This window comes from Halichoerus grypus, chromosome 3 (assembly GCF_964656455.1).
Source record: "Halichoerus grypus chromosome 3, mHalGry1.hap1.1, whole genome shotgun sequence".
NCBI classification, from domain to species: Eukaryota; Metazoa; Chordata; class Mammalia; order Carnivora; family Phocidae; genus Halichoerus; species Halichoerus grypus.
In genome coordinates, this window is record NC_135714.1 from 103,562,839 (window position 1) to 103,577,088 (window position 14,250).

The 14,250-nt window shown below is 39.1% G+C and overlaps 1 protein-coding gene across 2 annotated transcripts in view; it reads right to left on the bottom strand.

Moving 5' to 3' along the window:
* Positions 1–562: 562 nt before the first annotated feature.
* The window catches only part of ANXA5 (annexin A5), a 31,135-nt gene continuing 17,447 nt past the window's right edge, over positions 563–14,250 (bottom strand). For both annotated transcript variants that reach the window (XM_036099214.2, XM_078069193.1), the window contains 7 exons: positions 11,414–11,493; positions 10,907–10,963; positions 5,174–5,267; positions 4,198–4,293; positions 2,618–2,676; positions 2,259–2,381; positions 563–1,097 (listed from right to left, as the gene is read on the bottom strand). In XM_036099214.2, the coding sequence (XP_035955107.2) occupies positions 1,035–1,097; positions 2,259–2,381; positions 2,618–2,676; positions 4,198–4,293; positions 5,174–5,267; positions 10,907–10,963; positions 11,414–11,493 (572 nt within the window). In that variant the 3' untranslated portion in view covers positions 563–1,034. The remainder of the gene's footprint in view (positions 1,098–2,258; positions 2,382–2,617; positions 2,677–4,197; positions 4,294–5,173; positions 5,268–10,906; positions 10,964–11,413; positions 11,494–14,250) is intronic.

Consider the following 14,250-nt stretch of genomic DNA (forward strand, 5'->3'; position numbering starts at 1 on the left):
TTTTGCAATATATATAAATCAATTCATTGTGCTGTATACTTTAAACTTACACAGTGACATATATATAGCTTGAAAAAAGGTATCATTGTTAATGGTATTGTGCTCAGTGAAATAAGACAGAGAAAGACAAATACCATTTGATTTCACTCATATGTGAAATCTAAAGAACAAATGAATGAACAAACAGCACCTGTGTGTGAGATAAGCAGACGTAAAGCATATCTTGCCCCCCTCTGTCTTTGGAGCACTGTTTGAATGAAAAAACAGCATCAGACCTATAAATACGGAGAACAAACTGATGGTTGAGGGAAGTGGAAGACGCAGACTCCCAGTTATGGAATGACTAAGTCACAGGAATAAAAGCAGCAGCATAAGGACTATGGTCAATGATATTGGAACAGTGTCACATGGTGACAGATGGTGGCCACACTTGTGGTGAGCACAGCACAGAGAACCTGAATCACTATATTGTACACCTGAAACTAAAGGAGCCTTGTATCAACCAAAATCAAATAAAAATAATTTTTAAAAAAGTTTTTCTGAACACACACCCACACATGAGTCAGGGGGAAGGAAATGTTTATTTCTCATTAATCTTTTGAATGCAACCACCATAATTTTTCAGGTTTAGTTTAGTAGCAAACTTGATTAATAACAGTTCCAGGAGTTCATCATTTTAAGGCTAAGGTTCCGATTAAGGAAATACAGTTATCAATTTAATATAAATGAAGTTTTTTAAAAAGGCTAAAAGCAGTCGGATCTTCTAAAAGAAAATCTAATTGACCCAGACTTTAGACTTTAGTAACGTAAGTATGCTTCAGTACTACAAAAGACAAAGAGAAAGAGCTTTACTGAACATCAGCAAGAAGCACCGCTATTTTTCTTCTGCAACATGTATGTTTTGGTCATTAGCATGCTAGTATGAATAAGGCAATGCGTCAGGCTCGGGCATACAAACAAGCACAGCGAGAGGCTTAGGAAGGTCGCGGCGGCCGAGGCAGGCACGGCGCAGGATCTCTCTCCAGCTGGTTATCTCAGTCGTTCTCTCCTCCACAGAGCAGCAAGAGGGCTTTCTTATAGTCCCCAGACGTATCATCCTGAAACCCGAATGTACTCCGTTACCCTCCATGAGTCATAGAAGCCACAGAAAATCAAAAACTAAGTGTCTGGCAACAAGTTTTATTCATGTGACTTTGCTCCCAAGTGGATAATCTCTGTGTATGTGACTTTCACATTAGGAATGTTATACAAGGAGTTTCCTACCAATGTAACATGTGTTTAACTTTCTAATTTTACCCCTTAAAGGCACAGCTCTGAGACAATGAAGTATGTTCGTCCCTCTGGTAATGCAGAGAACAAGGAAGCTTTTACAATGACATTCAAACCGAGCTTTCTAAACCTTTAAGTTACTATCACATATTATGTGTCTGGCTAAGGGAGGCAATCCTGGGACTGTGTGGCTCTTATGTTTTTGCTTCAAAGACAGAGGGGCAGGATATGCTTTACCTCAGCTTATCTCACACATAGATATATGTGATAAATTAATGTTTCAAGCAAAGAGTGCATGTGAGAAGTCTCTAGTGCCCTTCAACCCAGCCACACCTACACACAAAGTTCAAAGCTTGCTTAGTTGAGATCCTGCTTTGCATATGGCCCACTTTCCCTTTTATCAAAAGAAAGAAGAAAGAGAGAGAAAAGAAAGGGGAAGAAAGAAAGAAAGAAAAGAAAGTCAAAAGGCCTTAAGCCAAATTTAAATATAGGCCACAGTCTCCCTAGCTTTTAAAGACAAAAATGATAGGAATACCTAACTCTTTACTTATTTCTGATATGACCTGGCTGGTTCTTTCCTGAACTACGAACTAATACCAGAGACAAGGTGATAACAGACAATAAGGAAAGACCGAAGTGAAAGGAAGGAGGCACTGATAAGGACAGCTGGAACTGATAAAAGAGAGAAAGAACAAACACATTATCTTCAGTGGCGGGGGCTGGGTTTGATGAGTCATCTGTCACCACTACTAAATAATGTTCCTAAGCTCCCCAAGAGCCTCAGCCCCACCAAGAGCCCATCTTTCACTTGGGAGCCATCATCTGTACTTTAAGGAAATATTATAAGCCAAGCTTTATAAGTCATGGCTCTAATCACGCCACTAAAATTTGAAACTTTACACAAGTGGGTTCTCCCATCTGTTGTCTTACATGCTATCTATTGGTCTGCTCTGAATTTCTGAACATAGTTTAAACAAAGGTTCTACTACCTTAATCATGGAATAGAGAGAGGTGGCGAAATTCTTCCTGAACTCCTTCCTAATGTTAAACAAATCAATCTCGCTCCTGGACACCACGACTCTGATGAGGGTATGATCATCCGTCCCCGCTCCCTGTCAGAAAGAAAAAAAGGGAGGCACACTTTCAAAATGTCAAACACAGCATCAAACTTCCCTGAGTTAAGATGAATTGAGAAAGTAAAACAGTTTGGTAGAATTGAACTGCATGTTTTAAGGAGAAATAAAAAAAAAACAAACCCAAAGTCTATCATTTAAATCATAATAATACACAGGGAAAGATAGCTAGAAAGATAAATTAATTAGATGGAAGATTCAAGATACGCACTTACCTTCATAGCATAGTAGAGGGTTTCTGCAAGGTAGGCGGGTATACTTCGAATAGATTTCACTAAGAAAATAAATAATATGGTCAGATGCTATACTGATAGGAAAAGAATTAGTGATTAAAAATCAAAACTTGCTTCATGCTTATTGCTCTACTTATTTACAAGCATAAAAGTAACCTACACTAAAAAACTGCTCATTTGCAGGCTGATCTGATCTCCATATTCACCAAGTATTTTCTTAAAAACTGGGATAGAATTTCCTTAAAGTTCCAAGTTCTGCAGAGAAAGTCGTGTAGGACAGGGCCTGTGAGGTTTTCAACACCCCTCTGTTCTGAGCACCTTTCTGCTATCAGAGTTTGGGCAGCCTGGGCTATTACACCACAACCTTCTTCACCCTCAGGAAAGGATACAAACATCCTGAAAGTTTTTGATCCAACATATTCAAGCAAATAACACAAGGTACCCACTCCATCTAATCTTTGACAAATCTTGGGACTATCTTTCTGTAATCTTACCCTAGGTATTCTCTCCAGATTCCTTACTATCCATGATTCACATAGAGCAGCATGAGACTTATGCAATTCAGGAGAGACACCCAGATAAACTGGTAACAGAAAAGAGTATCTTCCCTGAACGTGTATGTATCTACTCTGTGTTAGGGCTGCTCAGACCTCAGTCAGCTCAGCTTCAGAAACTATCCCTATAAAAATTCCTTAATATAGAGAAATAACAATTCATTAATTGGGGGGTGGAGTTAATCTCTCTCCCAGTGCTTAAACAAAACTCAAACAGTAACTAAAAATGCCATTATTTTAAGTGTATTCTAATTATGAAGGGGTTGTGTGAAAGTTTTCTATTAAAATTCATTAAGTGTGGAACTCAAATCAAAGACTACTATTAGTGCCGGTTCATGCACAACTTTAGCTTATTCTCCAGAAGACAGCACAAAAACTCAAGCTCAATGCCAAATACTCAGAACAAACAGAGGTTCACTACAAATCCATATGAAAACTAGGGTCCCTGGGAACTCACAGACTAGATTCTCCCTGGATTTGGACAGTACATAATACTACCATAAACTGCACAAACTCAGTTCTCCAATTTTTCCAGATCATTCTGAATATTTAGCTAAAATAAATTTCCAAAGTATGTGAAAACAACCATCATCACATCTTCCATCATACCAAAGATACTTTTTCTAGCTCAGATGCCAATTTCTCAGTCTGCCTCAAAGCTGTGAGGACAGTATCCAAAAGGATACTACAATTCCACCCAGTATCAGAAACAATATTTACAAGCCTCTGCGATAATGCCCACACTTCAGATTCATAACAAAATAATATTTTTAATAAAGCTTCAAAATGATTTTTATAAACAGTTGCTTTAGTATTTCCATAGGATTACATGAACTAACCAGATAATCATGTATTTCCAATATCAAAACAGACTTTGAATTGGAAATGTGGGAGTTTGCTTCGCTCAAATATCACAAAGAAGTGGTTATTTTCAGATACAGCTTCAACTGAATGAAACACTTGAGCTCTTAACACCATTAATATTATATACATTGTAACACCACCTACCAACAGCAAGGAGGAGTTGCTCCAAATTACCAGAAGTCTCTCGGTCAATGGTTTCCTCAATCTGAAATCCTGATATAGTCATGTACTTATCAAACACTATAAAAAAGGAAAATGATTTCTCAATCATGTAAGGATTATTCTGTACAGAAAGAAGATATTTACTCTAACCAGGTATTGTCCCACTGAATACAAATCTCCCCTTTTTCCTTGCTGACAGAACCCTGACTTTGTCACAGAGCTTCAATATACCCAAGCCCTAAATAATGGATTATAAAGGTTCTTTGTTCACTGAGTTCCCAGCCTCTACTTACTAGTTATAACCAATGTAACCCAAAGGTAAATCTACCAGAGAGGATTCTGAGTAATCTTTCCTTATCAAGAATGATAAACAGATATGATTAGTTTACCCCTTTCTTTTCTTCTTGCTGCTAATGTTGATAAATTTGGAGTTACAGTAGCCCTCCTGTGACAATCGGGTACAGGGCATGAGAAAGAAAACCCCAAAACACCAAGGACAGTGAAGCAGAAAAACAGAGATAGCCCACCCAGGTCCTGCCGAATCAGCCACGTGTTTAAGGCCCCAATTAGTAGGGTTTCCTGTCACTTGAACTCATTCCCACCTGATACCACAAGAACTGATGAATACCCAGCGAAGAGATCGTGGGTGCCACTATTTAGGACGAAATGCTTGAAGTGAGCCACAGCTCAGTGATCAGTGACTATGAGAGTTAACAATCTAGAGGCCTAGCTCCCTCATCACCCTGATAGCAAAGGGGGGACTAAGGATCTCTAGTTCTGTAAAACTACAACAGCAGCAAAGAGAATGATGAGATTTTTCAAGGTTACCAATAGGAAGAAATACAAAAACCGATTCACTCAGGAAGTGCCTATTATAAAGCACGTATTTTGGCATACTGGCTTCTGTACTTACAAAATTAACCGAAGTACCTGTACCATACACATTCTTTTCACTCACCCCTTCTCAAATGAGACACACTTCGTGTCCCAAAGATGGTGATAAACTTTTCTTCATCTGTCCCCCATTTCAGTTCTCCAGCCTGAAACAAAGCCTGTGAAAATTTCAACCTCAATTAGTAAGCCGTTTCTCCATCTCATTTCCAGGTTCTGAATGACACCGGTGTTTCACTCCCTGTACATTAATTAGCCTGATTCATCATCTTCTACTTTTCAATTCTAATGTTGCCTAAACTCTGTGAGGTGAGTTTGGAGCTATCTGGAGCTTGCCACTGAACTGTGCCACAGAAGATTAATGAGTCAAAGCAATAAATCACAGCAACAGGGCAAGATTAAATGTTCCCAAAATGTCTACGGGACTTCCAGGCTTTCGGGGGCAATGGTGTGGTTGGTAGAAATTTCTGATTACCTCACTGTTGACACATCCACTTACAGACTGGAAAAGAATTTAACTAGGAGCTTAACTATGTTTTGTGTTTTCTTTACTCGGCAGTTGTTCAGCAACACATGATAAAAAATAAACTCCATATTTTCTCTTTTCAACTACAGTTTAACCAAAACTAGCTACAAAGAGTTTTCACATTTCTAAAAGATCATAATGAATTTTTAAAAGGTCGTGGGTATAGCACAATGCCTGGCATGTAGTAGGCAACTAATACATACTTTTTGAATAGTTTGAGTGTCTATATTTACTTTTTTTACATGGAAAATATATGCTTTTTAGTGTTCCTATAATTGCTGAAAAAATAAAATTATATACAAACACCATCATTAAACCTGAGTCCACTTATTGAGATGTGGATAATTTATTAAAACCCAGTGAATCAACCTTTAAAATGTCTACACTACCCTTTTGTTCATTTCTAGTTAAGTACACCTATTAAACCAAGACAAATGCAGTCTGCCGAGCCTGCTACTCGGAGCGGCCTTTCTGCTCATAAGCGGCAAACCAAGTAAGGACAGAAGGTGGTGTGATCATAGCACGTGTTTGGATGTAGAAATTTTGATCATAGTGCGTTTAAGAATGTAGATTTGGGTGATATATATCTGTTTTTTGTTGTATTTCCAGGGAATTTTGAAAAATGTATCACATCTTTACACTCAGTTTTGAAATTAATTTAACGATAAAAATAAATAATATCAATCCTGGTTATGTGAGCATGTTCTTCAAAACTGAGAAGAGACTTACTATGAAAGGCATGCAAGTATCTCAAGTTTAGAACTATATCATGGTATTATAGACCCGTCTTAAAATAACTTTTTAAATCTAATAACAAAAATAACATGTGTTCACTGAAAAATTTTGTACGAGATAAAACATGAATAAGAAAAAAATTACCATGAAGGCCAATATCCCAAAGATATTGGTTACCACCTCTAATATGTTTTCTACACATAGATAAGATATACACACACATTAGCACCTAAAAGAGAGAGAGGGTGCATCCCCTAGTATACTACAAGCATTCCTGAAGCACTCCTTTCTTAACAACTACTCCATATTTCTAGAAATTTTCTCTGGTAGGTACAGCAGTCAAGCCTGTTAAATGGAATAATTTGTGAAATGGCTATTTTAAACTATAACTCTTCATTTTATCAAAAGAATTATGTTTGAGATCAATATCTACTCTAAAACTATTAAGTAAGTCATATGCAGTAATGATAATCTTCATGTGGAATATTTAAAAGTTTTGTTTTGTCTTGTCTTAATGTAAGAGTGCTTTCTTCTAAATGAGGATGATGAACATCCACGGAGCAGCTCTGGATGAGGGCCCCTCACACCTCCTCACCCTCCCCTCTTCCCTCAGAGGGGGCTTTACAGTTGAGCACAGTTTGATAACCTCTGGTTCAGTGCAAAGTGCAGAGGTTTTGGAGTCAAAAAGACCTGGGCCTCATCCTTATCTGTGAGATCTTAGATGAGTTAATCTCTTGAGTCTCCGTGTCTTCACCTAGAATAGGATTAATATTTCTACAGAGTCATTAATGGAGATTATGCAACTTATATAACTAATGCATCAAAGAGTGTCAGGTAATCAATAGCAGGTACTCAGTAAACATTGATTCCCTACCCTTTCCCCTTTCTTCCGCCTCCTTCAGGTTTATCTCCAAGATCAGGAAAGGAGGTTTTAGAGAGGGAGGAGGTAAAATCAGTTTAACACATTAAAAATGTAAGAAAGTAAAAAAAAAAAAACCCACTATAAATAAATGAATCAAAATAAAAATGTAAGAAAGTAAAGTGGATTATCTACAAAATGCTGAATTCCCAGGTGAATGACTCACTGTGGCTTATCAAATCCCTGAAATAAAAGGAATCCTCTTAGTGCCAGGTATCAGCAGAGAAAAAAATTCAAAGGGCCCTTTGTTTGTCTCAGCTTACTCTCGGTTAAGAAAACTTAAATTCCCATTAGTGACAACAGTCCAGCTGCCCTTGCTACAAGAAAGAAATGGGTGTGTTCTTTTTCATAACACCAAAAGGAAAATTATTTTTAACAAGCTGAATTCATTAGTAATAATACATTTTTTTCAAAGATTTATTTATTTATTTGAGAGAGAGTGCGCGCGGGCACGCATGTGAGTGTGAAGGGGGGGAGAGGCAGGCCGGGAGGGAAAAGGAGAGAAGCAGGCTCCCCGCTGAGCACAGAGCCCCAGGCCCTGAGGCGGCCCATCTCAGGACTCTTTAGATCAAGACCTGAGCAGAAATCAAGAGTTGGATGCCCAACCAACTGAGCCACCCAGGTGCCCCAATAATACATTTTAAAGAATCAAAGACTAATAGCCAGTGTAGCATGTTCTTTGTTGTTCCTGATCACCGAAAGGGTAAAGAAAACCTGAATTCTATTCAAGGGATTTTTTTTTAAAGATTTTATTTTATTTATTTGAGGGAGCTGAGAGAGAGAGAGAGAGCACACGAGCCAGGGGAAGGGGCAGAGGAAGAGGGAGAAGCAGGCTCCCTGAGACCCTGAGGTCATGACCTGAGCCAAGCAGATGCTTCACCGACTGAGCCACCCACATGCCCCGCTATTCAAGGGATATTTTAAAGTAACTTCATAAGACAGTTTTCAGATGTATAAAGGTTCCCCTTCACGGTCCTGAATGGGCATATGCTCTGCACAACAGGTAGGTGACACCTATACAGCCCCGGCACTCAAAGTGTGGTCCCAAGACCCCAGAGGCATCACCTGAGAGCTTGTTAGAAACACAGAATCCCAGGCCCCACCCAGACCCACTGAGTCAGAACCTGCAGTTTAAGGAGATCCCCAGGTGATTCACAAGCACTTGAAAGTCTGAGAAGCACTGCTATACACTGAGTGCTCTGAGGAGAGAAATCAATGAAAATGAGGGGAAGATGCACTGTTTCCACTCCCTGGCCTCACACTGCAGCAATCCTCTCATTGCATCACCAACTGTGCTGGGAAATGAGCCCACTGCCCACCAATGTAGGCCTCATTGCGGTCATCTGAGACTACTAGAGTTGGCTTCTTCCACCGTGACCACCAAAAAACAGCTAGACTACTCTTGAGAGTCCGAGGGTGAGAATCACACCGTTTCCTATGAAGCCCACAAATAATTAATGCTTGGAAAGAAATAACGTTGTCTCCAACAGTTGGGAGTACAGTTTTGAAGGCCTGATCTAGCACTTTCTCCTCAAGGACACAAATTCCTTCCTCCAAGAAGGCAGAGTTAAGCTGGATTTGTGCTTCCAATCTACATTTAATAAGCCTTTTATATGGTGTAGGTGCTGGGGGGAGAGGAACTAGCAGGCAAGAACACAGACTGTTGTCTAGTTGAAAGAGAAAGGGCTTTGGGGTTAGACAGGCCCAGGTATGAATCCCAACTCCACTACTGGTCAGTGGTGGCCATGGGTTTGATTCTCAAATCCCTGAGCCTCAGTTTCTCTATCTATAAAAGCGAAATTATTCCCCTGTACTTCAGAGGTATACACTAACCCATTCACCAGTTATATACCAAGTGCCTACTGTATGCTAGATCCAAAGGATACAAACTGAACGGACAGCTCCAAGTGCCCTGGGCAGGCAGTCAAGTAAATAGACAGCTTCAATATAAGGCAGCTGGACTGCCCCTGTAAGGGGCACCTGACATACACTTGGGGGCAGGGCGGGGGGGAGAGTCAGGCAGGGATACCTGATAAACAACTAACCTGAGGACTGACTCCTGAAGAGGAAGTAGTCAGGTGAATGGGTGGAGGAAGGGGCAGGTGGAGACAGAGCAAGAGAGGCTGGAGGTAAAAGCAAGCAAGGGGCAGATAACAAAGAGGCTTATAAATCACATTTAGGGGCTTGAACTTTATTCTGAGGATAATGGTATCCACTGAAGTTTTAAGGTTTTATATAGGGACATGACACAAGAGGTTTGCATTTTATGGAGGATAGTGAGGGAAGCATCAAATACTGCATAGACAGTCCCCAGTACATGTCCATTTGCTTTCCTTCTGTCTCCAGCAAGGCAAAGAGATGACAGCATTCTGAAACCATTATAAAATCTACCCACCCAAAAGAACAATAATGCTCTCTCTTTCCCATTAGCAAATTCAGATTACACATCCAATTGTTGTTTCATAGAGAAGAGTCAACTGGAGGAGTGAAGATGGCTCTTCCTTTTTCAATGGTGTATGACTAACAATCAGAATTATATATTACTTGGGGCGCCTGGGTGGCTCAGTCGGTTAAGCATCTGCCTTTAGCTCAGGTGTGATCCCAGAGTCCTGCTTCTGCCTCTGCCTGTCTCTCATGAATAAATAAATAAAATCTTTTTTAAATATTTAAAAAAAAAAAAAGAATCGTTTATTACTTGAAACATGTGACCAGAGAAACAGGACTACGGTATGTGATTCTATGAATGCAAATAATTCCTTTATTACCAATTTCCAGTTTTCAAGTCTCATGTTTCAAATTTCCTAATATTTATTTCTCACATTTGACTACTTATGTTTTTAAGTTTTTTAAACATATTTTAATTCCAGTATAGTTAACATACAATGTTATATTAGTTTCAGGCGTACAATACAGTGATTCAACAATTCTATACATTACTCCGTGCTCATCATAAGTGTATTCTTTAATCCCCATCACTTATTTCACCTACTCCCCTGCCCACTTTCCCTCTGGTAACCATCAGTTTGTTCTCTCTAGTTAAGATTTGATTACTTGCTAACAATAGTGAGACTATACTAGGATTTAAAAGCCACTTAAGTACAGAATTTCATTTGGAAGTCACTTAAAAGCAGCTGACAAGAGAACAATCTTATTTAGAATTCTATTGAAAGAAAGGTGGAGGAATTCCCAAATACTACGGTAACTGATAATCTACTATGTATTAAAACACCATTTATCACTAAAATACCTCATTCTTTTTTCTTTATCCTCTCCTGCCAAGACACCTACTGCCTCACTAGCAGTGGAATCAATAATACCTGTATTTTTTGGTAAAATTACCCATTTTGTGAAGTTCCATAATCACCAAAAAAATATATATATCTAGGCAAAATTCACTATTTATATGTAACTCATTTTATTTCATTTCCCTTTTGGGACAAAACATTTAGCTGGCCAGATCAAAATGAGAAAAATATACTTATGAGTCTTATGATTTGTAAAGGGCCCATAAATAACATTATTTTTAGATGCTATCACAATCTATATTATGATTTTCCATTATCATGGATTCTTTTTTTCATTCATATGTCATAATAAAGTCACCACATATCACATCTCACCTGAGCATCTTGTTCAACTTGTGCTTCATCAATTCCAGCATCAGGGTCTCTATTAGCCTACAAGAAATAATGCCACATTATTGAATTACATGAGCATTTTTATTCAAAAGGAAAATTAGTTCCACCTGATGGTTGTGCACATAAACCTCTTTCTCTTAGGAATAATACGATTTTAAGATAGCAATTCTACAATATTTCACATCATTACACAGCACTGTCCAAAACCAATCTGACCCTTTTGATTTTAAATCCTATGAATGAAAGAGAATAGTGATATCTTAAATAAAAAAAGCAAAAAAAAAAAAAACAAAAAAAACCGTAAGTTAGCTAGCTATTAAGAGTTTAGGTCAGATATTCTGAAAAACAAACAAACACAGGCAACAGACAACCACAATCAGGCAAGTATGAGAAATGATTACAGAATTTTAAATGACCTTACTTAACTAGATTCAGACAAGTCCAGCTTCAGATTTTTTAATCAAACTGTAAATAGTCTCCACCCAATACCTGAAGGAGAACCACCAACATCCTCTGGTAGAACCCTGATGTATCCCCCACCACGTCATCTTCCAGGCTTGAGCCATATTCTGCAACAGAATAATTTCATACTTATTTATAGCTTCTTTCAACTAAAAAAGATATCCTGCCATGAATCAAATGGAGGAGACATAAAGGAAGGAATATTTGATTAGTATAAATGTTCTCTACTCCATCTCTGAGTGCTCTAAAGACTAAAGGCAAACGCTTAAATGAATGACTGGTAGAAAACAAATTAAAGTCTCTCAAAAGCACTCAATTCAAGCCTAAATCCAGACTCAGCCATTCAGAAACATTCTCAACCAATGCAATTAATACTCTGTAGACATGTGATGGGTACAGGAAAACCTCTAACATACAATTGATCATAATTTTAAACTCTGTAATGCTTTCTTTCACAAATTTTACATGATTAGTTTCCAAAGGTCTTCTATTCTCTAAAATTCTGAGCTTTTCTTTCTTTAGGCACGGCCATTCTTTCCCCTAATAAGATATTTTTTCCTCTGCAGCAAATAAAGTTAACTCTGAGAGACAGCTGTGATGTTTTAAAATATGCCCCCTCCCAGCTCTATTTCCAGTTATTCCACATAATGCCACAGGAAAGGGGAGAACTGGAATCTACAAAAGTCTACGCACCCTCTTCACTAACTCAAACAGCTGCTATTGAAGGCAGCTCTAAGACATTTAAATATTTAATCATTATTTGAGGGGCGCCTGGGTGGCTCATTTGTTAAGTGTCTGCCTTCAGCTCTGGTCATGATCCCAGGGTCCTGGGATCGAGCCCCGCATTGGGCTTCCTGCTCTGCGGGAAGCCTACTTCTCCCTCTCCCACTCCCCCTGCTTGTGTTCCCTCTCTTGCTGTGTCTCTCTCTGTCAAATAAATAAATAAAATCTTAAAAAAAAAAAAAATCATTATTTGAAAGCAGACAAACTTTAAAAGCCTGACACTTCTGTTTTAAAAGATCTAGAAGACCACAGGGACAGGAGGGAAAACTGAATGGAGAGAAATCAGAGAGGGAGACAAACCATGAGAGACTATGGGAAACAAACTGAGGGTTACAGAGGGGAGGGGGGTAGAGGGATGGGGTAACCGGGTGATGGGTATTAAGGAGGGCACATGTGGTGATGAGCACTGGGTGTTATACACAACTAATGAATTGTTAGAACACTACATCAAAAACTTATGACATGCTGGCTAACTAAATATAATATAATATAATATATAATATAATATAATATTAAATAAATAAATAAATAAATGTCTAGAAGAGCTCCATCTTTATTTCAACCAGTTACCTAAATACAAAATGTTGAAGGACTCTTCTATCCCTTCGCGTACTACAAAACCTGTATGTGATTAACGATCAAACCCTTTCACATAGTTCCCCTCCCTCTAATCTATCCCCGTCATACCTCCCACCAACCTATGGCCCACCTAGGTTGGGCCTTAATGGCCTAGCTTACCTCCCCACATGTATAGCTGTCTAATCAGCCTCTTGATTCAAATCTCCTCCCTTCAGTACTCCACCGCCCATTACACCACCTCTGAATCAAGTGCAAAGCTCTCACCCAGTCATGTAAAACCATCGACAACAGAGCCTGCATTTACTCTGTTTATCTCCCGCACGAGACACGCACAAACCCTCCATGACAGCCAGCTTCTTTCCACTCCTTCCATATACTGTTCTCACTCTAGTCCCCATGCCATTCCAGACAGGGACGAACACGCCAAAAGTGTTTTCTTCACCTCCCCAAAACCTACCTCGTCTGGAAGCCTTGTCTGACTGCACCACAGGGCCTCCTCTAACAGCAAGAGCCTGGATGACCTCTCTGCTCTAAATGAATTCTGGCATGAAACATTTTTTGGTATTTGACTTTAGTTTGGGTTTTGCTATCCTTGAACAGCCGCAGTCAGTTTCCAAATCACGTCACCCCTAAAGAGACTGCGAACTCCTTGAGTACGGGAGCTATGGTATGGGCACCCTTTGTGTCATTCCTGACAGCCAGCGCACCACCAGACACACAGCCAGGGCGCAGTACGTGACAGCACCCCGTCTGTCACCCAGCACACAAAGGCTCCCTCACAAATGTCACCATCCCCAGAGAGAGATCTTTGAATATTACATCAAATAAAACGCAGAGGTGATCTTCTGCAGTTACATTACATGTATCCCCTCTGCCTTAGTGGTTGGGACCTATCCAACTTTAACAAGAGAAGCAGGAAAGAAGATCCAGCACTTCAGAAAGTTAATTATTTAAATTTCACACTGTTCTGACTTGCTGAGTTACAATGTCATTTCTAAGATAAATAAACTAATGCCAAGACAGGGACCCATTTTCCTAGCTGAAGGCACTCAGCTTGTTGGTCTGCTGACTGAGCTGATAATTTCAACAGTCTGCTCAGTCAGGTAGGGGAAAGGGTCTGGTACAGAAAATGTGACGAGCAAAGAACACTCTACCTTTACTTTTTATTTCATTTGTTTGGTTCCATTCATAGAACATACTTCAGATTGAAATGATAGATTTTTTTTTCACAAAAAAAGTAAGGCACACCAAAGAGAAAAATTAAAATGCAGAGTATTCAAGCACTGCCATTGACTAAAATGACACACATTTACTCAAACATTTTCATCAACTCTGGTCTGGACAAGGTTTCTTTTCCCAAATTCCAAAAGGGCCTTTTAGGTAACTCTTAACTTCTAGTGACATTAAAACTGATTTTTTTTTTTTTTTTCAGGAAGAAAAACCACCTACATCTTGAAGTTCATGTAAAAGAAAAACAACCTGTATGTCCCTACACTAGTTGC